This window comes from Hevea brasiliensis, chromosome 7, assembly GCF_030052815.1.
Source record: "Hevea brasiliensis isolate MT/VB/25A 57/8 chromosome 7, ASM3005281v1, whole genome shotgun sequence".
In the NCBI taxonomy this organism is placed as follows: Eukaryota; Viridiplantae; Streptophyta; class Magnoliopsida; order Malpighiales; family Euphorbiaceae; genus Hevea; species Hevea brasiliensis.
The window spans coordinates 23358756-23381467 of NC_079499.1; the positions used below are offsets into that span (position 1 = coordinate 23358756).

At 35.1% G+C, this 22712-nt stretch overlaps 1 protein-coding gene across 2 annotated transcripts; it reads left to right on the forward strand.

Moving 5' to 3' along the window:
* The first annotated feature begins 515 nt into the window (after nucleotides 1–515).
* On the forward strand, nucleotides 516–3904 carry LOC110670972 (probable terpene synthase 11). Of its 2 annotated transcripts, XM_021833304.2 has the most exons (7): nucleotides 516–786; nucleotides 905–1154; nucleotides 1960–2335; nucleotides 2426–2644; nucleotides 2821–2959; nucleotides 3150–3398; nucleotides 3508–3904. In XM_021833304.2, the coding sequence occupies exons 1-7, from the start codon at nucleotides 553–555 to the stop codon at nucleotides 3820–3822; spliced, it is 1782 nt and encodes a 593-aa protein (XP_021688996.2). In that variant the 5' UTR covers nucleotides 516–552; the 3' UTR covers nucleotides 3823–3904. The 2 variants fall into 2 exon arrangements, with proteins under 2 accessions (XP_021688996.2, XP_021688997.2); XM_021833305.2 differs by lacking the exon at nucleotides 2426–2644 and having other exon boundaries at nucleotides 556–786.
* The last annotated feature ends 18808 nt before the right edge of the window (nucleotides 3905–22712 follow it).

A 22712-nucleotide genomic window follows, 5' to 3' on the forward strand; every position in this document is an offset into this window, starting at 1 on the left:
AGATCAAATGTTTATTTTAAAATTTACGTAAATTCAATTAAAATATATATATATAATAAAAGGTGAACATTTATTTCCTGAATAATAAAAATTTTGTGTGCAATTTTTTTAATAAGAAGTATTCAATAATTAGTTATAAAAAGAAATAATAAAGTATATGAAATATCAATATTATTTAAAAATAAATAAGAAAAAAAAAATCTTGCTAAATCTGATCTATTATGGACCTAAGGCAAAAATATGAATGTCTCACTTATTTTACATATAAGTCTTATCATATATATTATATTTGAATTCATCATAGGATAAATCTAGATAAGAATTTCTACATAAATAAATAAATAAAGTTGTAACTAAGTTTTCTACTCGTGTGCTTAGCCTGGCTTGGCCAAATGACTAAAGGCATATAACTCAATTGATAGACTTAAATTTGAGTTACTGCTCCCCAATCCACTGCTTAAAAAAATAAAATAAAATTTCCCACTCCTGGATTAGTAATAGCCAGTTGCCCTTGTCAAGCTATGTTCCAAGTGCTGAAAGTCAAGGCATGGAATGCTATATATAGCCTTGATGAGTAGCAGTTCAAGAGCAACAAAACGATCGAAGAACCTGATTCCAATGAGTAATATGATTGGAACTAGGAGCATCTCCACATGTTTGCAGATGCCTGCTGCGCCTAATAGTCCTTTTAGAGTTTCATGGCAAGCATGTTCAACTCAGACCAGCTTCTCCTTCTGTATAAGTCCTCGGTGCCAGTTATCACTCGTGCCTCACCCAACACCAAAGGCACTCAGCAATCTCTCTTTTATATTGCTTAATATCATTTCATTTCGTTTCTTTCTTTGAAAGAATGATCTGGGATTTTTTTTTTTTTTTTGGTTTTGTTTTTGGTATATATTATCAGGATAACAACTGCACCAGAACGTTTGAGGAACTGAGAGAAAGAACCCGAAAAGAATTGCTTACGCCAGCCAATCCATCTGCTTCACTAAAGTTTATTGATTCAATCCAACGACTAGGAATTGGGTATCATTTTGAAGAAGAAATCAATATGCTACTTGAAAGATTTGTGGATTGGAATGCAGGTCAAGATCTCCTTGCCACTGCTCTTCGCTTCCGGTTGCTGAGGCATAATGGCTTTCCAGCTTGTTCTGGTACACCGTCTCGTAATATTTTATTCAATATATTTATTAAAATAACTTAAAGTTATTCATAAAATATAATTTAAAGTAATTTATATTTATATTAAAATTATGATGAGTTTTCTATAATTTTAATATAACTATGAAAATGAAGTTTTGAAGGAGTTTAAAATAGTCAAAGAAAATGAGTTTATTGAGTAGAGTACTGATTTTAATCACTTTTGTAAAGTTAGTTTAAATCACATGATAAAATTGTCGAGTGGGTGGATTTTGGAAATTATAAATTAATAAAAAAAATTTGCTACATCGGATTTTATTTATTAAAGAGTGCTTGATATTCATTAAAAAAAAGGAGATATTTGCTTAATTTTTTATATATTTTTTAATTTATTATAATTTCACCAATAATTTTAAAGAGAATCAAATATGTAGTCTATCTCTAAAAAAGTTGAAAAAACATAAAATCTTTAAAGTCCTTCCACTTCAAGGGAGCCATTTCAATTTTTAAGAGATGAAAAGGCAAGGTATATTATTCTATCATGCCTTTCTTAAAATTGTTTGTTTTCTAACAGAAAAGAATTCAAATAAAATTAATAATAAATAGATTTCGCTAGATTTAAATCTCTTTTTAAGCGAAATATCAATGTCTCATTCTAATTAATTTATTATTTTATTCTTTATGTGTTATTTATTTTATTAATTTATTTATAATTTCACACACACACACTTTACATTTCCTAATTTCTGAAGTATAAAAAAAATAAATACTTTTTCTTTCCCATTATAAAATATAATAGTGAAAATCTTTGTTCAACAGATGTTTTCAATAAATTCAAGGACAAGGACGGGAAATTCAATCAGTCTTTAAGCAAAGACCCACTGGGTTTGTTAAGCCTATACGAGGCATCTTACTTAGGCACAGAAGAAGAAGTAGAATTGGTGCAAGCCATGGAGTTCACAAGAACGCACCTGCAGAAAATATCAATTCCACTCTTCTCACCCCAAGACAGATGTCAAGTTTTTCAAGCCTTGGAGATTCCTAGGCACTTGAGGATGTCAAGATTGGAAACCAGAAACTACATCAATGAATATAGCATGGAAAGCAACCGCAAACCAACTCTTCTGGATTTAGCCAAGTTAGACTTTAATGCAGTTCAATTAGTCCACCAAAAAGAGTTGGTTGAGATAATTAGGTATTGATCTAATTACTTGAATTTTCGAATCAAATGCTCGGAAAATTTTGCAGTTCTAGTTTAAATTTCCCATTTTCTTGATTTGAATAGGTGGTGGAAACAATTGGGTCTAGTTGAAAAACTTGGTTTTGCTAGAGATCGACCATTAGAGTGCTACTTATGGACTCTAGGAATATTTCCAGAACCATATAATTCCAATTGCCGTATTGAGTTAACAAAAACCATTGCCATCTTACTAGTTATTGATGACATCTTCGACACTTATGGCTTATTACCTGATCTTGTTCTCTTCACTGAGGCAATTCGAAGGTTTGTAGTTTCTTTTCCTGATCAAGTGCCTGGTTTCTTTCTTTTCTTATTAGGTTCAAATTGGATTTTAAACTTGTAACTTCATAGCTTGGAGAATGGCTTCATTACTACTAAACTAATTTTTGTTTCATTATTGGTATATCCTGCTTCAGCCGTTTACTTTCTGTTTAATGCAGGTGGGATCTTAGTGCAATGGAGCCACTTCCTGAATATATGAAGATTTGTTACATGGCACTATACAACACTACTAATGACATTGCATACATGGTACTCAAACAACATGGATGGAGCATCGTCCCTCATCTAAAGAGGACGGTAAGATATTAAGGATTCAAATACTGATAGCAAATAATAAATACATATTACCAAAATGAGACCCATTAATGTTAGTGAAAGTGCACTTAATAATTTTCCAATACTGATAGTCCAACATCATTAATTATTTTATCTGTAAAAATTTTTTTATATACAAGAAATATTTTTACATGTGTATGAATTGTTGCAGTGGATAGACATGTTTGAAGCGTTCCTTGCGGAAGCAAAATGGTTCAACAATGAATATGTTCCCAGCCTTGAGGAATACCTAGTTAATGGGGTAACGACAGGAGGCACTTACATGGCATTGGTTCATGCGTTTTTCCTCATGGGCCAAGGTGTTACTAAGCAGACTGTGGCAATGATGGAACCATATCCTGACCTCTTCTCTTTCGCTGGAAAAATTCTTCGGCTGTGGGATGATCTGGGAACTGCAAGGGTATCTAATCAATTAATTACTATAAAATTAAGGCACAATTCATATGTTAATTTGCTATTATGCATGCAATTATTGATACTAAATCTTTTGAAATGAATATATCATTTAGGAGGAGCAAGAGAGAGGAGATGTGGCATCGAGCATACAATGTTTTATGAGAGAAAAGGGAATTTCATGTGAGGATGAAGGCAGAAAACAAGTAAGGCAGCTCATTCGTAGCTTATGGATAGATCTCAATGGTGAGTTGGTGGCTCCAAGTTCAATGCCTCTATCCATCATTAATGCTTCTTTTAACCTAGCAAGAACTGCCCAAGTTGTGTACCAACATGGAGATGACAAGAAGGGGTCCAGTGTGGATGATCAAGTTCAAGCATTGATCTATAAACCAATCTCATTGGGTGACATGAAGCAAGACTGTGTATGAATTAGAAACTATATATGGTGGTCATCTAATTGTAATTTTATTATGTTTCACTTATTGTCAAAATCTTGAAATTTGCTTTCTATACTTGTACATTGATCTCTTTGATCATGTTATAGTTTTAAGTCATATTTCACTGGCCCTCAAAGGAATATGCAAGTAGAATAAAAATTGATTTTATATTTAAAGAAGTCTTATATTTGAATCTCATTGGTTGGGTGGGACTTAAGATCCTTATAAACATATTTTTAAATTTAAATTATATTAGATGAGATGGAAGGGGTGAATATGTGCAATTTTGTTAAGCTATCTGACTGAATTAGGAATTTAATAATCCTAAGCCAATAAAAAATATATATTTAGTATTTTTTTTTATCAAAGGTAGACTGTAGAGGAAATGGATCGGGCCTAGCTCTATCCCAAAACTAGCTCTTAAGATGGAGTTTTGAGGTAGAGTTAGACCCGATTTATTTTCTCTACATAGTACCAAGTCTACCTTTCTTTAATGTTGGGGCACTTGTAGATGTATTTTCTTGCAATTTCATATTTCATATGTTCATACTTGGGTCATGAGAGAATGTATTGTCTCACATTGATTTGAGATAAAGACCTTATATTACATATAAGACTTCAACAAATTTCCTCCCTTAAACTAGTTTTTTTATTGAAATTGAATCCGATTCATTTTCTCTACAGACTGAAATTGGTTATATGCATCATCAAAGACTCTTCGAGCCAATCCAATAAAAAACTTAAGTTTTTGTAGAGAAAACATCACTAAGACTTCCTTAAGGAGAACTATGTATAGCATAGTTCAAATTTGCTAAAAACTTAAGCATCAATAAGAATTTCAAATAATAATAATAATAATAATAATAATAATAAGTACCACATCATATCGGCCTTAATAAAGACATCAGCATGCACAATCCAAAAGGATAGCCCTACAGTTGAACAATAATACCATGCACACATACAAAATAAATGAAAAAAAGTAATTATGTTGTACAGTACAAAAGTGTGTAAACTACAAAAAAAAATAAAGCAAACGCACAAAATACCAATATTTACATGGTTCACCCTCTCAACATAGGGCTACATCCACGGGCATATCATCTTTTACTAATAATAAAAATAAATCATCATCACATGCTCAAAACTATAATACCCATCAATCCATTTACACCAAAGAGAGCTCACACTACATAACTGCTCATAGAAAATACATTAGTAAGTCCTCTCAGTCTCCTTTAGATATAAGTCAGTATATTTACCACTTTAACGACTACACCACAAAGGGTGTCTTAGACTACCAAGAACCCCCTCATCAATGGAATAGAATTTCCTTCTCTTGAATTTTATGTCCTTTCTCCACCTTTGGCCGAAGCCTCTCTCCCTCAATGGAATTGCAATGGGCAAAGCCAAATAACTTTTCCATCATTTTTCTATTTATAAAATTAGTCACTCCAATCCTAATCTAATTAGAAATCCTACTCAATTTAGAAATAACACTAAATTATGAGTTCTATTCTATATAGGAAATATACCTCCATCCTATTGAATTATATTTCTTCCACTCAAATTAGGAAAAGGTCTTTCAAATCAACTAGGATTTTGGGTCATAAATCTAACAATCTCCACCTTGACACAAAATCCATCAACCATTGCATACTACAAATTTTTTTTGTCATCAAATCATCAATTCTTTATGCTTGAACTTGAACATTTCAAATCTCCATTCTTCAATATTCATCTTAGGTGTAACTTACTTCTTTCATTAAAAAATTTTCACGTCATCAACTTTCTTGATTTTTCATTAAGAGCTCCACCTTAATTTAAACTCTCCACCATCACCACTGTTGCATGTGTAACTTTCTACATGTCACAATAGCTCCACCTTCAACCAAACTCACCAAGATCATCCCCATACTCTGATACAAATTATTGTACACTGTGAAAGTGTATAAACTACAAAGAAATGTGTAAACTACAAATAAATAAAGTAAACATATAAAATACCAATATTTATATGCTTCACCTCTCAACATAGGGCTACATCCACAGGCATACCATCTTTCACTATTAATAAAAATAAATCATCATCACAAGCTCAAAACTATAATACCCATCAATCAAATTACACCAAAGAGAATCCACACTACATAACTGCTCATAATAAATACATTAGTTAGTTCTCTCAGTCTCCTCTAGATATAACCCAGTATATTTACTACTTTAACTACTACATCACAAAGGGTGTTGTAGCCCCTTATTTTGTGATTTATTATGAGTATGTGCATTGAGACCGCGGGGAACCCGATAATGAAAAAATTGTATCACTGTAAGATGTAATTAGAGACATATAGCTGAATTATTAATTTCATGACATGATCTTGAAAAAAGAATAATAATATATTTTTAGAAAATTAATTAAATTTAAATAAAATTTTATTTTGTTTAAATTTAATATGGGTAGTTCTTAAATGGACTTAATTAAATTTAGTTAGGCCCTATGGCCTAAGAAAGCCTAGTTAGGAATTTTAAATAGAATTTATTTAATTTATTTTCTGAAAATTAAAATAAGAAAATATTTTTTTCTCTCTCCCTCTCCCATACAAACTCTCTCTCCCACTTGGTCCCACTCTCTTCGTCACTCCTTCTTGATGCAACCCCCTTGCCCTCTCTTCTTATTGGTTGAAACACCTCACCCATATCCCAGTCTCACCCAAATTCCTCAACTCCAGTTGTTTAAGTTATCTAAACCTTAACACACTAGGACTCCAAACCCCCACCTCATCTCTTCCTCACTCCCTATTGGTGCGGCCTCCCTTTCCCTCTCTTGTTATTGGTTGAAACACCACACCCATATCCCAGTCTCACCAAAATTCTGCATCCCCAATTGTTTAAGTTATCTAAACCTTATCACCCTAGGACTCCAAACCCTATCACCTCTCTCCCAAAGCTATAAATACCCTACTGAAAAAAAAAGAGGGAGAAAAAAAAAAGAGAGGAAAGATTCAAAATATTTAAGGCTATTTAGAGATACCTTAGAGCTATAGAAAATTTAGAGATATTTAGAAACTCTTTTAGTTCTTTCTTATTTCTTTTCTTCAAGAAGATTTTCATACAAGATTTCTTGAAGGTTGATTTTTGTTATTTTCTTTTCAAGATCTATGCCATATAATATTTAATTTTATGCTCTTTGTCTTTTAATTTATCTTGCATGTTCATGTGGATCATGTAATCATGTTTAATTTGAGGGGATACACAACTCTGCACATATTTAGTTTTCTGTCTCTCAAGTTTTTATTATTTTTTGCTATTTTTTGAATCTGTAAAAATTTTAGGAAAATTATATTCATATTCTTCTTAAAATTCTATTAATTTTAGGCTTAAGAATCATTGAAAAAGCTTTTACATTTTATAAGTTATGGCTATTTAAAATTAGGGTTCCTGCAAAATCCGATTTGCAGTATACCCGAATTGTGAAGCCCATATCTCTCTTGTTTTTTAATAATTTTTTTGTGAATTTGGTGTCTAAAATTAATTTCAGAATCTTATGAATCTTTTCCAATTGTTTTTTCATTCATATCTATTGTGGTTAATGAGTTATGAATTTTACAAAAAAAGTAGTATAATTCTCTCACTTAGAAAAGTTATGATTTATGTAGACCATTCGGCTAGGGTTTTGTTTGGTTTATAAATTTTATGATCTTGTATGATGTGTTTGTAACACCCTACGCAAATCCCACATCGACAAAACACGGGAGAGATGCTGGGTTTATAAGTTGGTGGTTTGTAACCCATAGTGACGCGTTTTAAAACCGTGAGGGCTTCAGTCTAGAGCAGACAATATCACTAGTCGGCCGGGCCGTTACATTTGTGGTATCAGAGCCGCTCCGTGTGCAACCTTGAACGATGGTGGGGCAAACCTCAGCGAGGACACTGAGTCTCATAAGGGGGGTGGATTGTAACACCCTAGGCAAATCCCACATCGACAAAACATGGGAGAGATGCTATGTTTATATCACTAGTGGGCCGAGCCATTACATTTGTGGTATCAGAGCCGCTCCGCGTGCAACCTTGAATGATGGTGGGGCAAACCTCAGCGAGGACGCTGAGTCCCATAAGGGGGGTGGATTGTAACACCCTAGGCAAATCCCACATCGACAAAACATGGGAGAGATGTTGGGTTTATAAGTTGGTGGTTCGTAACCCCTAGTGACGCGTTTTAAAACTGTGAGGGCTTCAGTCCAGAGCGGACAATATCACTAGTGGGCCGGGCCGTTACATTTGTGGTATAAGAGTCACTTCGTGTGCAACCTTAAACGATGGTGAGGCAAACCTCAGCGAGGATACTGAGTCCCATAAGGGTGGTGGATTGTAACACCCTAGGCAAATCCCACATCGATAAAACAGGGGAGAGATACTGGGTTTATAAGTTGGTGGTTCGTAACCCTTAGTGACGCGTTTTAAAACCGTGAGGGCTTCGACCCAGAGCGGACAATATCACTAGTGGGCCGGGCCATTACAGTGTTGGTTATCTTCTATAAGTTTTTCATGATTTTTAGGTATGTCTAACTATTTTTCAAAAATCAAATGTCTTATTACTATCAATCTGCCAAAATCTGAAAATTGTATGTTTATGCATGTTCTTATGTGTTCTTAGGTTTTAATTGATATTTGATCTATTTTTCTGTGTTCTTTTAATTTAAAAGGTGTTATGAAGTGTTTGGATTATGTTAGAAGATTTAGACCATTTTAGTTGTAGTTGATTAGGAATTTTAACCCCTTTAAGAGACTAGAGTTAGAATCCAATGTGAATTGTTATTAGTATTTTCGTATTTTCTTTATTTTCTTTAGTTTTTTTATTTTTTTTATTACAAAAAAAATGGTAAGTAGCCTTAAGGTAAGTACCAAATAGGGCATTGGCGTGGAGCTTACATGGAGCTAAACATGAGTAAGCTAGGGATATCATTGCTATACTAGAAAAGAAGACTATTTTTTAAGGGTAGCTTACCCTAATCGCAACTATAATTACTAACAAGTAAGTAATCCTAAATTCCTAAAATAACCATTGGCATGAAATTGTAGTAATAATAGGATTTTTATTTGGTAAATTAAAACTAACTTTGTTTTTAATTTAACTGACTTTTGCATGTAACTAATTTAAATAAATATTTTATAAATTAAAATTAATCTTGTTTGTAAATTAAACTAATCTTAGCATGTAAAATAAATTTAATTTAATACTTGGTAATTATAAAATAAATTTGCATGTTAGAAATCTTTATTAGGTTGTGATTGTTTGGGCCTTATGTGATATTAGAATAAATTACACATGTACATAATTAATTTAGTTTAATTATCCTTAGGGTAACTTGGTGAAAAATTAATTAATTAGTTTAAATAGAAACTTAGGGTTATTTGAAATTGAATTTTTTTGTAAATTAAATTCTCAATAATAAATTAATTTTTGTCATCTGGTAAATATCATTTAAATAATTAGCAACCCCATAGATAGGAATTACTTGTGCATGAAAATTGTTTGTAAACAATAACTCTTTTGTGAATTACTTGCGCATGTAGGATTAGAATTGCATTTTTAGGATAAAGTTTAATAAAAGAATAATAAACAAGACTTCTAGAAACATTAGTAGAGGACTGGCACTGGAATTAACGAGGTTAGACCATGTGTAAGGGGTGCCTAACACCTTCCTCTTACGTACCCACTATCACGAACCTAAATGTTGGGCTATGGTAATGACGGTTGTGAAAACTCTATGTGACACCCCTTACCCGTCTACAGGATAGCCGAGTAAGATATGTCACACAGTGTACCGGAATACCCCCTATTTTATTTCAATCATTTTTATCCTTCATTATTTATTTTTATCATAGTTATGAAATACAATTTGGTGAAGTATAATTTATTTAAGTCATTTATGGAAAACATCAATTTATTTGAGGTTTCGCAAATTTTATAGAAAATCCGGCAGAGTACCAGCTAAAAATAGAGAAAACAGTTCTTCGAAACTTGTGAAAAATACTTCCAAAATTTTTAATCATTCCCAAACTCTAATTTATCAACAAAATCTCAATATTTTTCAACAACAAATCCATTTCTCTGTCATTCATTTCATATGATATTCATATGTAAGTCATAAATAAATATTTACTTTTTCATTCATAAGCACAATTTTTACTATTTACATTAATACCAAAATACATTACATGAGTCTCAATTACACATGAGAAAGTAAAAGTTAATTACAAAATATCAAAATAAAACATAGTGTCCTACCAATGCACTAATGACGGTGAGGTGACACGGACACTATGCAGAGCTGCAAATGGTCTCACCCAGTCTGTGGTCTACTGGGCTCTCTGTCGGTCTCTCTAGAACCTACGCATGGCAAAAATGTAACGCACTAAGCAATAATGCTTAGTGGTGTCAATAATAAAATAAAAAGAAATAACAGGAAATAAATATGCAGTGCATGTTCTGATGTTTTATGCAGACAATTTTTCGATAATTATTTGTAGTCTTATTTGTTTTGTACTTGTTATATTCATTATTTCATTAAATTTATCCACTTTCATTTTTGTTTACCCAAGTAACCTATACTAGATAACTGGACTGGATAAACGGGTAAACTGGCACTGGGTATCAAGTACCTTAGGCCGTCACACCATCGGTCACATATGTATCTCCCAGTGTGCAACAGAACAGCTACTAAGCTGTAATAAACATTAGGCACAAGGTCAAGTATCATCACAATGTCAGAATGGCTAAAAGTCATGAAATCGCAGAATAGCATAATGCCATATGCAATACTGCTAACTGAACCCTATTGGCATGCCAACCTATCCAAACCAATCTTGTTAGGTGCACTAGGGCATGTTACACTTTTAATTTTTACAATTCTTGAAACTTAAGTTTAGGTATTACTATTCATTTTATTAGTCAACTAAAATGTTGATTTTTGCATAGACAATAGGTACATTAGTTCTAATACTCCCAACATACCACATTTTGCATTCTAAAATTGTTGGTATTGGTTGTCAATACCATTTCTAAGCTTAGTGTTAGTTATTCACAATTTTCAGATTTTAAGCATTATATTTACTATTCCATTAGTCATTTGTACAGTAGGAATTTGGCAAAATTGTCTTCATGAAAGTTGTTCCTTATTATGTCTAGTTACATTTCTTTTTTTGAATCACTCCATTTGGAGTTTTGTAGCTCAAGTTATAGCCTAAATACCATAACTGGCCGGATTGGACTGAATCCAAAATTCTGGGCAAAACTGGTTTTGCCAGATTTGGTAACCTAAGTTTGATTGGCAATCTGACTAGGTTATGGTCAGAATTTGGATTTGTGTTCTTCATGAAAGTTGTAGGTCTATGTCTCAGCTTTTTGCTGGTAAAATTTCAGGTCAATTGGACCTTTCTACACTGAGTTATGACCAAATGATTAAACACTATTCATTTGGTCATTTTGCCCAGGCAGAATTCAAGTCACCTGGATTAGGGAAATTTTTAGGTCAACTTGGTTTGGTTTTCTGGGCAGGGTTTCTTCACCAAAATTGTAGCGTTATGTATCTAGTTTCACCTCCAATTGGCCTTGCACCAATTAGAGCTACAAAAGTTCAGTTAAGGCTCTCCAAACTCACTGAACTCTAAGAGTCTAGACTGCAGCACAAAAGGCAGCCTACCCTTTCCAACATCCAATGACTCAATTCACTTCATAGTAAGTTTAAAACTTACCAAATGGTCAATAATTGACCATTAAAATGTTCCTATACCATTGTAGGAGTAGAACCTCAATTTGGTCAAAACCCTAAATTCTCAATTTCTCTATTCTTCCATTAACTTACAATTTAAGGTGCTAAGTGTTAATTTCATATCAAAGGACAGCTGATATACTCTTTTAATCTAAAAAAAAATCATCAAAACTCTCATAAGTCCATGGCTGCCAAAAATGGTAAAAATTCATCAAGCAACTTTTGTTTAATTTCACTTAATTTTTACACTTAATTCCTACTCCACATATGATATACATAAAATTTCTAGAAGGAATTGGCACTAACCTCTTTTGGGAGCTAACTTGAGCTTATAAATCTCCTTAATTTCTTCTTCTAATTGCTACCTAGAGATGGTTTAAGGTGTGAGGAAGAGGTTTAGTGAAGAAAGTTTAGGGTTTTATGGTGAAAAGGTAAGGTTTGGCATGAGAGAGAGAGAGAGAAGCTCTTTAATGGTGGAGGAAGAAAATGGCTGCCCGAATTTGGGAAGAAACAATCTGGTTTCTTTTTATTTTTTTATCCTTATTTATTAAGTTTTTATCCTCTTAAAATATTTGTCAAGCTCCCATTGGTTGGCACTTTAATTTATTGTAAATTTTAATTTAAACTTTATGACATCATGGCTTATGTCATAAGTCTAATTTTTATTTTAAATTTCTTTTCTTTTCTACTCATTTTTAATTTAATTTTTAGTAATATTTATTCATATTTTATATCATATAATTTATTTACTTAATTGGACGAGTTGGTCAAAAATTGTCTCTGAAGACGAAATGATCAAAATGTCCTCCGTTTGGCTTATTGAGCCAAAATCATCTGTACCGATTTAAAAATTTTTCTAAGCATTTTCTTAGCATTCTAATGCTATCAAAACCTCAATGACTCTTCTCTGGAGTTCCAAAAATTATTTAATGAATTTTCCCTAGGGTTCAGGGCTTCTAGTTGCGAAGACCGCAACTTTTCACTGGGTTACCCATCACTAGGGCACCGGCTCATTTAAGTTGGTTATGTTTTATTTCAAAAATTTTTCCTAAATTTTTCTTATTAATATTTGAGTTAATTATGGTTCCTCACTTTAGTTTAAATATTTTTTTTCCAGACATTCTAGCTGTCCGGATTGACACCGGTCACTGGAATAGTAGAATGTACGAAATTGCTACAGTGAGGGTTACACTCTGCAAGGAGTAAGTTTCCATACATGACCCTCGAAAGAAATACTGAATATGTCTTGGTTATTACCCGGGTGGTGACTCCTGTCTATCTATGCCTTCATGGTATAAATCCTTAGTACTGTGGTAGTGTTATAGAAAGACGGTAATTACCAGTGGTTTGATTCTATTAGGATTGTATGAAGTGCATGTGTAGTAAATGCTGTCTAAGGAGGTGATACTTAAGTGAGACCATTGTGACTCCATCATCTTTTCTAGGTATTATCTAGTGCATTTTATATAATTCTAGCGGATGATATTTCGCCTCACGCCCCCGCTCTACAGGTGTCTTCGACTATATGAGCAAGAACCCTCTTATCAATGGATAAAAATTTCTTCCTCTTGAATTTTATGTCCTTTCTCCACCTTTGGCCAAAACCTCTCTCCCTCAATAGGACTACAATGGGCAAACCCAAATAACCTTTCCATCATTTTTCTATTTATAGTGTTAGTCACTCCAGTCCTAATCTAATTAGGAATCCCACTCAATTTAGAAATAACACTAAATTATGAGTTCTACTCTATATAGGAAATATACCTCCATCCTATTGAAGAATATTTCTCCCACTCAAATTAAGAAAAAGTTTTCCAAATCAACTGGATTTTGGGTCATAAATCTAATAATCTCCACCTTGACACAAAATCTATCAACCATTGCATACCTCAAATTCTTGGGTCTCATCAAATCATTAATTCTTTATGCTTGAGCTTGAACCCTTCAATTCTCCTTTCTTCAATCTTCATCTTAGGTGTAATTTACTTCTTTCTTTAAAAAAATCTTCACATTATCAACTTTCTTGATTTTGCATTAAGAGCTCCACTTTAATTTAAACTCTCCACCTTCACTATTATTGCACGTGCGACTTTCTATATGTCATAACAGGTCCACCTTTAACCAAACTCACCAAGATCATCCCCATGCTCTAATACCAATTTTTGTGCACTGGGAAAGCATGTAAACTACAAAGCAATAAAGCAAACACACAAAATACTAATATTTATATAGTTCACCTCTCAACGTAGGGTTACATCCATGGGCATGTCATCTTTCACTATTAATAAAAATAAATCATCATCACAAGCTCAAAACTATAATACCTATCAATCCAATTACACCAAAGAGAACCCACACTATATAACTGCTCATAGTAAATATATTAGTTCGCCCTCTCAATCTCCTCTAAACATAACTCAATATATTTACTACTTTAACTACTATACCATAAAAGGTGTCTTCGACTATATAGGCAAGAAGCCTCTCATCAATGGACAAGAATTCCTTCCTCTTGAATTCTATGTCCTTTCTCTAGCTTTGGTTGAAACCTCTCTCCCTCAATGGGACTACAATGGGTAAAGCCAAATAACCTTTTCATCATTCTCCTATTTATAGTGTTAGTTACTCTAATCCTAATCTAATTAAGAATCCCACTCGATTTAGAAATAACAATAAAATATGAGTTCTACTCTATATAGGAAATATACCTCCATCCTATTGAAGAAAATTTCTCCCACTCAACTTAGGCAAAAGCCTTCCAAATCAACTAGGATTTTAAGTCATAAATTTAAAATAAAGAGAATACAATTTTTTATTGATTTGCTCTACAACAAATATATAGAATTTAATGGCACATGTTTTTTAAAAATTTAAAAAATGTTATTAATAAAAATTATGGGCAAATATCTAATAATGTGCATAAATCTCATAACTTAAAGTTTTTACATCACTTTTGCATCAATTTATAGTACTATTATACATGATATATATATATATGTTGATTGCCAAAAAAATCCTTAAGTTTGTCAATTTTTGCAATTAAAGCAAGTTTGCATAATTGTCAATTAAGTTCTCACGCTTGATTGATGTCTCAAATTGACTCAATCGTCAATAAACCATTAGTATACTTAATGAGAATTCCACGTAAGCTGCCATATCATCATTGAAAAAGCCGCATTAGAAACCTCAAATGAGGTTTAATTGCCAAAAAAATCATGAAGTTTGCCAATTTTTGCATTTAAACCCTGAAGTTTGCATAATTACCAATTAAATCCTTATGTTTGATTAATGTCTCAAATTGACATGATCATTAATAAACCATTAGTGTGTGGTGCTTGGCAGGTAATTAAAATAGCTTTTGTTTTGACTATTTTAGTTGAGAGTTGTACTTTATAAATTTATTGATAGTTGATATTAATGAGCAATTGATTTAGAGGAATGACTATTTTTTCTTCCAGTGGTTTGATCTACCTTGCAATGGTCGAGAGAAGAAGCTACTTACATGTGACACCCCTTACCCGTTTACAGTATATCCGAGTAAGATATGTCACACGGTGTACCGGAACACTCTATTTTATCTCAATCATTTTCATTTTTCCTTAATTTACTTTTATCATAGTTTTGAATATAATTTATGAAATATAATTCATTTAAGTCATTTATTGAAATTATAATTTATTTGAGGTTCCGAAAATTTTATAGAAAATCTGGCAGAGTACCGACTAAAAATGGAGAAAACAGTTCTTCGGAACCTGTGAAAAACACTTCCAATAATCATATTCAATCATTCTCAAACTCCAATATCAAAATCTCAATATGTTTTTCAACAACATTTCCATTTCTCAATCATTCATCTCATGTAATAATCATGTAAAAGTCATAAATAAATATTCACTTTTCCATTCACAAACACAATTTCCATTATTTACATGAACATCAAAATACATTACATAAGTTTCAATTACACAAAAGAAAATAAAAGTTAGTTACAAAATACCAAAATGAAACCTAGTATCCTACCAATGCACTTAAGATGGTGAGGTGACACGGACACTATGCAGAACTGCAAGAGGTCTCACCCAGCCTGTGGTCTACTGGGCTCTCGGTCAGTATCTCCAGAACCTACGCGTGGCAAAAGCAACGCGCTAAGCAATAATGCTTAGTGGTGCCAATAATAAAATAAAAAGAAATAACAGGAAGTAAATATGCAGTGAATGTATAGGTGTCTTATTGCAAATAAACTTTCGATGAGTATTTATAGTCTTACTTATTTTGTACTTGTTATATTCATTATTTCATTAAATTTATCCATTTTCATTTTTGGTTGCCCAAGTAACCTATACTGGACGACTGGACTGGATAAACGGGTAAACTGGCACTGGGTATCAAGTACCTCGGGCCGTCACACCATCGGTCACATATGTATCTCCCGGTGTGCAACAGAACAGCTAACAAGCTGTAATAACATCAGGCACAAGGCCAAATCTCAACACAATGTCAGAATAGCTAAAAGCCATGAAATCGCAGAATGGTATAATGCCATGTGCAGTACTGCTAACTGAACCCTATTAGCATGCCAAACTATCCAAACCAATCTTGTTAGGTATACTAGGGCATTTGACACTTTTGAATCTTTCAATTTTTGAATTTCAAGTTTTGGTGTTACTATTCCCTTCATTGATCAATAAAAATGCTGACTTTTGCATAGAAAATAGGTACATTGGTTTTAACACTCCCAACATACCACATTTTGCATTCAAAATTTGTTGGTATTGGTTAACAATATCATTTCTAAGCTTAAAATTTATGGAGCAGAATTTTCAGTTTTTATACCCAAAATTTACTGTTCCATTAGTTGCTGTTGCTGTGGGAATTTGGGAAAATGATAAACATGAAAGTTGTTCCTTATTTTGTCTAGTTGAATTTCGTTTTTTGAATCACTCCATTTGGAGTTTTGTAGCTCAAGTTATGGTCCAAAAACCACAACTGGCCAGATTGAAAAATTTCACTGACCATATTGAAAAATTTCACTGACCATATCTACAGTGCAGTAAACAGTAACTTCCACTCTCTTGTTGAATAGGTTCTGGTCATAATTTGGGGTAGGTTCCTTCATTAGAGTTTTTGGTCTATATCTCAGCTTGTTGCTGGTAAAATTTCAGGTCAATTGGGCCATTCTACACTGAGTTATCGCTAAATGAACAATCACTGTTCATTTGGTCATTCTGCAGAAACTGTTTGCAGGACATCCGGATTGAGGCAAGTTTTTGATCCACTTGGTTTGGTCTTATGGGCATGGTTTCTTCACCAAAGTTGTGCCATTATGTGTCTAGTTTCATGTCCAATTGGCCAAACACCAATTGAACCTACACAGCCAAAGTTATGGCTGTCCAAACAGGCTGGACTCACAGCCACACCTGCTGTTCTTACTAGGCAGCATACCAAATCAGTTTGTCATGCCATAATTCACTCCAAATTATGGTCAACTTACCTCAAATGGTCACTAATTGACCATTAGAATATTAATTCACCATTACATAAGCAAAGTCCAAGTTTCTCTCCAAAACCCTAATTCCCCATTTCAAATTCACACAACATACCTTAGTTAAACACACTAATTCATTATCCATATATATATACTTTAAACATCATCTCTAGTCCATTCTAAGCCCATCAAAACAATCAACCTTATCCCTTCCTTAGGGCTGCTGAATTCCATGGTGTACATACACATAAGTTTTATTTCATTTAATTTACACTTTCATACTCATTTTAAGTCCCTAACATGGAATAAGAGAGATATATGCATAAATAAGCACTAACCTTTTTGAGCAGAATTTTCCCAAGCTTGAACTTCACTTTCTTTCTTTTTCTAGGCTGCCAAACACTTTCCCAAGAGGTATAGACAAGTTTTAATGAAAGATGTCTAGGGTTTAGTAGTGAGAATTCATGGGAAATGGAAGTGATGAAAGAAAATTTTTATGGAGGGAGATGGAAGAGAGGGTCACGGCTAGATGAAGAAGAACAAACCAGAAATTGGTTTCTTAATTTGTCATTTTTCCCTTTTTAAAGAATTTTAGTTGTGTTGTTAAATGGTGATTAGTGGAGGGCATTTAAATGACATCATAGTGATGTCATAATTACGGATTTAAGTCATTTTCTTTTTCTTTCTTTTCTATTCATTATTAATTTAATTTTTTAGCAATATTTCTTCATATTTTATGTTATAATAATTATTTACTTAACTGGACAAGTCGGCCAAAAATCGTCTCTAAAGGCAAAATGACCAAAATGCCCTCCGTTTGGCTTAACGGGTCAAAATTGTCTGTACCGATTGAAAAATTTTTCTAAATATTTTCTTGGCATTCTAATGCCATAGGAACCTCAATGACCCTTCTCTAGAGTCCCAAAAATTATTTTATGAATTTTTCCCCGGGTCTAGGGCTCCTAATTGCGAGAACCGCAACTTCTCACTAGGTTACCCATTGCTAGGGCACCGGCTCATTTAACTTGGTTGTATTTTATTTCTAAAATTTTTCCTAAATTTTTCTTATTAATATTTGAGTTAATTATGGTTCCTCACTTTAGTTTAAATATTTTTCCAGACCGACACTGGTCACCGGGACAGTAGAATGTATGGAGTTGCTACAGGGAGGGTGTTATAACTCTTCCCCTCTTATTTAAATTTCGTCCTCGAAATTTACCTGATGCAAACAGTTGAGAGAACTGTTGCCTCATCGTCTCTTCACTTTCCCAAGTTGCCTCCTCGGTGTTGTGGTGCCTCCAAAGCACTTTCACCGATGGAATCTGCTTATTTCTCAACTCTTTCACTTCCCGAGCTAGAATCCGTATGGGTTCTTCTTCATACGTCAAATCCGGTTGTACTTCAATTTCTTCCCTGGAGATGACATGTGAAGGATCTGAGTGGTATCTTCTTAACATAGACACATGGAACACATTGTGGATCTTGTCCAGCTCTGGTGGTAAAGCTAGCCTGTAGGCTACTGGTCCCACACGTTCAATGACTTCATATGGGCCAATGAATCTAGGGCTCAACTTACCTTTTCTTCCAAACCTCAGTGCCTTCTTCCATGGTGACACCTTGAGGAACACTTTTTCGCCAACTGCATATTCTATTTCTTTTCTCTTCAGGTTGGCATAAGATTTCTGTCTATCTGAGGCAACCTTCAGATTGGCTTTGATTAGTTTTACTTTCTCCTTAGTCTGTTTCACCAGGTCTGGCCCTACTAGTTTGTCTTCGCCCAATTCAGTCCAGCACAAGCACACTGGAGTTCTACATTTCCTCCCATATCGTGCTTCATACGGGGCCATTTGGATGCTAGCTTGGTAGCTATTGTTGTATGCAAATTTTGCCAGTGGGAGGTATCTATCCCAACTTCCCTCAAACTCAATGACACAACTCCTCAGCATATCCTCAAGGACCTGACATATATTTCATGTTATTATTATCATTTTAGTTCAATATTTTTATTAATTCAATTGGTTCAATTGTTTACCTGGATTACTCTTTCTGATTGCCCATCCGTCTGAGGATGAAAAGCTGTGCTGAAGTGGAGTTGTGTACCCAAGGACTCATGCAACTTCTTCCAAAATCTCGATGTAAACCTTGGGTCTCAATCAGATATGATGGAAAGTGGAATTCCATGCAATCTAACTGTCTCACTGATATACAATTCTGCTAATTTCTCTAGTGAGTAGTCTGTCCTAACTGGCAGAAAGTGTGCTGACTTCGTCAATCTATCTACTATCACCCATACTTCATCATGTTTCTTCTGGGTGAGAGGTAGACCACTTACAAAATCCATGGTCACCCGATCCCATTTCCATTCAGGTATGCGTATAGGCTGTAGCAAACCTGATGGAACTTGATGTTCTGCCTTGACTTGCTGACATGTCAAGCATTTAGTCACATAGTCAGCTATGTCCTTCTTCATACCAGGCCACCAATATTGAAGCTTCATATCATGATACATCTTTGTACTTCCTGGGTACATAGCATAAACACTGGCATGTGCCTCTTTCAGAATACTGGCTTTTAATTACCCATTATCTGGTACACAAACTCTTCCTTTGTAGTATAGACACCCATTTGCTTTTACCTCATAGTCAGTTACTTTTCCCCCTGAGATTTGGCTCACAATAGCCATTAACTTTTCATCTACCTTCTGCCCATCTAAAATCTGTTGTAACAGGTTTGGCCTTACTTGCAACTCAGCCAAAATAGCTCCATCTCGAACCAAAGTTAGACTGGCATTCAATGATCTCAAAGCTGTGATGGATTTTCTGCTCAAAGCATCAGCAACTACATTTGCTTTCCCAGGATGGTAATCAATTACACAATCATAGTCCTTCAGGAACTCAATCCATCGCCTCTGTCTAAGGTTGAGCTCCTTCTGAGTTGGCAAATATTTTAGACTCTTGTGGTCTGTGTAAATGTAGCACCTTTCACCATACAAGTAATGCCTCCATATCTTTAGTGCGAAGATAATTGCTGCAAGCTCTAGATCATGGGTAGGGTAATTCTGTTCATGTGGCCTTAGCTGCCTGGAAGCATAAGCGATCACCTTCCCCTCTTGTATCAATACACACCCTAACCCATTATGAGAGGCATCACTGTAGACCACAAAGTACTTTCACGACCTTGATGTGTTGCTGGTGCCTCTGTCAACATAGCCTTCAACTTCTCAAAACTGGTCTGACAATTGTCATTCCAGTCAAATCTGACGTTCTTGTGTAATAACTTGGTCATTGGAGCAGCTATTAAGGAAAATCCCTTCACAAATCTTCTGTAATACCCAGCTAGGCCCAAGAAACTTCTGACCTCAGTTGTATTCCTGGGAGGCTTCCATTCCATCACTGCTTCTATTTTCTTGGGATCCACTCTAATCCCATCAGCTGACACTATGTGTCCAAGAAATGCAATCTCATTCAACCAGAAGTCAAACTTGGACAACTTAGCATACAGCTTCTTTTCTCTCAGGGTTTGCAGAACAATCCTCAAATGTTCCTCATGTTCTTCCCTGGTCTTGGAATACACCAAAATATCATCACTAAAGACCACTACGAATCGATCTAAGTATGGATGGAAGATATGGTTCATAAGGTCCATGAATGCTGCTGGTGCATTCGTTAGGCCAAAAGGCATCACTAGGAACTCATAATGCCCATATCGGGTCCTGAATGCAGTCTTTGGCACATATGCATCCTTCACCCTCAACTGATGATACCCTGATCTGAGATCAATTTTAGAAAATACTCCTGCTCCCTTCAACTGATCAAACAGATCATCAATTCTAGGAAACGGATACTTATTCTTCACAGTCACTTTATTCAACTGCCGGTAATCAATGCATAACCTCAAAGTCCCATCTTTCTTCTTTACAAGCGATCGAGCTCCCCATGGTGACACACTGGGGCGTATGAACCCCTTATCAAGCAACTCTTGCAACTGAGTTTTCAACTCCCTCAATTCAGTGGGTGCCATCCTATAAGGAGCAATGGAAATGGGTGTTGTACCCGGTATTACCTCAATAGCAAACTCGACTTCCCTTTCTGGTGGCAAACCAAGCAATTTTTCAGAGAACACATCTGGGAAGTCTTTTACTGTGGGTATGTCACACAGATCTGGCTTAGCCTGCCTAGTATCCACCATATGTGCTAAGTAGGCTTCATAGCCTTTTCTCATCAGTTTTCTTGCAGCTATGGCTGAGATAACATTGGACAGGAAATCTGTCCTTTCACCCACAACAGTGATCTCATTACCCTCAGAAGTTTTCAAAGAAATTCTCTTCAATTTGCAATCAACTATTGCCTAATGACGTGACAACCAGTCTATTCCCAAAATCACGTCAAACTCGCGGAAGGGCAACTCAATTAGATCTGCCGAGAATTCCTGAATCCTTAACGGGCAACCCTTGTACACTTTGTTCACCACTACACTGTGGCCCAATGGATTAGTGACCAAAATGTCTTGGTCACTCTCCCCCACTAGTATCCCCCTTTCTACGGGTAGGTTGATGCAGATGTATGAATGAGTGGATCCCAATGCATGCACAGATGTATTGTGGAGGGAGAACGTACCCCTGATGACGTCCGGGGCATCTTGCTCCTCCTGGGCTCTCATGGCATAGGCTCTGGCAGGTGGTCTGCTCTCAGGCCTCTCTACTGGCTCAGATGCAGGCCTTTGTGATGGTCCCACTGCCTTAGATTTGCCAGATTTCCTACCCCTTTGTGGTGCAGGAGCAGGTCTGTCTGTTTGTGTTGGAGCAGCTGTAGTAGTTCTGCGTGGACAATTCCTCAGCTGATGCTCTGTCGACCCACACCTTAAGTAGGCACCAGTCACTCTCCAACACTCCCCCTTATGCCATTTCAGACAATGTGGACATGCAGAAGATGCTGGGGCTGGTCTCCTGAACCCCATCCCTGGAGAGCTGCCCACTGATGGTGTGGACTGACCTCTCCTAGGGGTAAACTGTGGCCTGGGCCCCTGAAACTGACTCTGACCTTGTGATTGACCTGAACTCTGTGCAGGTGGACCTTTGAACTTCTTCCCAGGTGTAGGAGATGAACTAGACTGACCCGGGCCCCTCTTCTGCTGTCTCTCCCTTCTAGTCTGCTCACTTATTCTTACTTTTTCAACTTTTATTGCAGCTTCCACTAACTTAGTGAAGTCTGTGATTCCCAAGGCAGTGATCATGATCTTTATATTGTCATTTAATCCCTCTTCAAATCTCTTACACCTTTCGGCCTCATTAGCGACTATCTCCCTTCCGTAGCGGCTCAATCTGATAAATTCCTTTTCATACTCGGCCACTGTTAGCTGTCTCTACCTCAGATTAATGAACTCCCTTCTTCTCTCTTCCAGGTATACACTACCCACATATTTCTTCTTGAATTCGGAGAGGAAGAAGTCCCATGTTATTACTTCTGGCTGTACTTCACTGGACACCGTATCCCACCATTCATATGCATCATCTTGCCATAGAGATACATCAGCTTCTAGATTTTGCTCGGGAGTGCAGTAGAGTTGTTTTAAAACTCTGCCTGTTCTGTTCAACCAATTTTCGGCTGCAACAGAATCATCTT